This window comes from Misgurnus anguillicaudatus, chromosome 4 (genome assembly GCF_027580225.2).
Source record: "Misgurnus anguillicaudatus chromosome 4, ASM2758022v2, whole genome shotgun sequence".
Lineage (NCBI taxonomy): Eukaryota > Metazoa > Chordata > Actinopteri > Cypriniformes > Cobitidae > Misgurnus > Misgurnus anguillicaudatus.
The window spans coordinates 8092164-8094358 of NC_073340.2; the positions used below are offsets into that span (position 1 = coordinate 8092164).

Below are 2195 nucleotides of genomic sequence, written 5' to 3' on the forward strand. Positions count from 1 at the left end.
TTTAAAATATAATAGACGCTCGGCCGGCAAGCGCACTCAAAAGACGCGCTCAAGATTATTTAAAATATATACGAGCGGCCGGCAAGCGCACACAAAACAAGCGCTCAAGTTTATTTAAAATATAATAGACGCGCGGCCGGCAAGCGCACTCAAAAGACGCGCTCAAGCTTATTTTAAATATAGACGCGCGGCCGGCAAGCGCAATCAATATAGACGCGTCTGAAACAAAACTCGTGTTCAAGTAAGCGCTTTGAAAACCAGAAGACAGCGGCACGTCCTGCGTTTCCCATGCGTTTTAGAAGTCAATGAACCCTAATGCAAGAATTCTTCCAATAAGTGGTCGGGACTCGGGACACAATCAACTTGTGCATAAAGCGGCGGGGACATCTCTCACCCGCAAATACGCGTCATCCCGGTGGCATGACAACACCGGCCCTTGTGGCCAAAAAAAACAGACCGGCCCACCGGGAATCCTCCCGGTTCTCCCTATGGCCAATCCGGGCCTGGTTGCATCCCAGCAGTGTGGAGCGCTCGGCCCCATTTTTACTTACACCATCAAACCCACTGCAAAACCATGAGCTGATGGATCCTGAAACAGACCAGCAGGAGACGATATCACACCATCAGACCTCCAAATACCTTACTGATATCAAACAAGAAGGTAGCAGGATTTTGTCTTCATTGTTTTTAAATACATCTAATGTAAATAACCATTATGAGGTCAAGATGCTAAAATGGTGACACGTGTTTGGTGTGTATAATATGTTTTTGAAGGTGAGGGTGATGAGGAAGATGTGTTTGTGCTGGAGTTGCAGAGAGGATCATGTGGTTTGGGTCTGGCATTGGTAGATGGACAGGTCAGTGGATCAGTAGGCAATGTTTGCATCATCCCTCTATATGCAATATTTTTAAAATACACTTTCAGATGTTTTGTGTTATTGACTAATAGCAAAATAAATTGGAATCAATAAATACTTTGCAATTTTAGGATATTATGTCTAAAAGTTTGCATCCAAAAAACTGCTTATGGAAATCAAACACTAAAAGTGACAATATGTGGTAATGTCTCGTTGTTTAGTATTGTATTTTTGGTGGGCATGTCATAATATTATATAAATATTATACAGTAATCTTTATTTAAACAGGAAACACCATTTAAAGTCAATGGAATATACATCAAATCCGTAATGCCGGAATCTCCTGCTGCTTTGTCCCAGCGGCTGAGACCAGGGGATCGTATTCTAGCAGTGAATGGACTCAGTCTGGTTGGGGTGGATTACCAAACGTGAGTAAAATTACAAATAGATTGAGCCAGGTACAGTTTTGTACCTTAATTTCTGACAGTGTGTAATGCTCTACCAGGAAAGCACAAGTGATGCATTAGGATTTGACAATTTGTTAATAAGTATTATTGTAACTCTTAGTCATTTATAAAGCACTTTTGTTATATTTTCTGTGTCAATAAAATCACTGTAATGTATTTTGTTTGTGTGTTTGCAGTGGCAGGGAGCTCATTCAGACATCAGGAGACAGACCCCGATTACTAGTTGCCAAATCTGACAGAAATACAAGAGAAGCATAACATTCCTCCCACAAAACAACTTTTCTACATTTTTTACCAAATGCTTTTATGTGTATATGTCTTTTATTTTATTGTTATACGTGTGTGTGTGTTTCATTAATTGAATTTTTATATTAAATTTATCGTTTTTTTTTTTAAATTATAAAAAATTTTTTAATTTATGTCTTATAAAAATGGCCTCATTGCCTTGACCAACCTTTTCAAGTAAAACCTTTTTTTTTTTTTAATGCTGCATCCTTATTATATAGAGTAGACCAAAGTTTCTACAATAATTTGTTTGTTGTTTTATTCTTTAAGTGTTAATTGTTTGTCAATGTGCATCCCAGAAAATAAATTTTTCACTTTTTGCCATTTGATTTGGCTGGATTGTCTGAGGTGGTGCGAAAGAATGGAGGCTGGGACTATTTGCATATTTATATACAGTGAGGACAATAAGTATTTGAACACCTGAGAAAATCAATGTTAATATTTGGTACAGAAGGCTTTGTTTGCAGTTACAGAGGTTTGCACACACTGCAGGAGGGATTATGTTTAATTCTTAAGGTGAAGGAATGTAATAGATGTGCTGAGTGATGGGCACGTTAAGCCACGCCCACTTGTTTATGTATGGGGT

General features: G+C 38.5%; 1 protein-coding gene across 1 annotated transcript; it reads left to right on the top strand.

Annotated features, from left to right (window-relative positions):
- The first annotated feature begins 582 nt into the window (after nt 1-582).
- On the top strand, nt 583-1698 carry LOC141363630 (ras-associating and dilute domain-containing protein-like). The gene is made up of 4 exons (XM_073866486.1): nt 583-661; nt 775-857; nt 1146-1285; nt 1501-1698. Exons 1-4 carry the CDS (start codon nt 583-585, stop codon nt 1580-1582), a joined length of 384 nt encoding a protein of 127 aa, XP_073722587.1. The 3' UTR covers nt 1583-1698.
- Nucleotides 1699-2195: the final 497 nt, after the last annotated feature.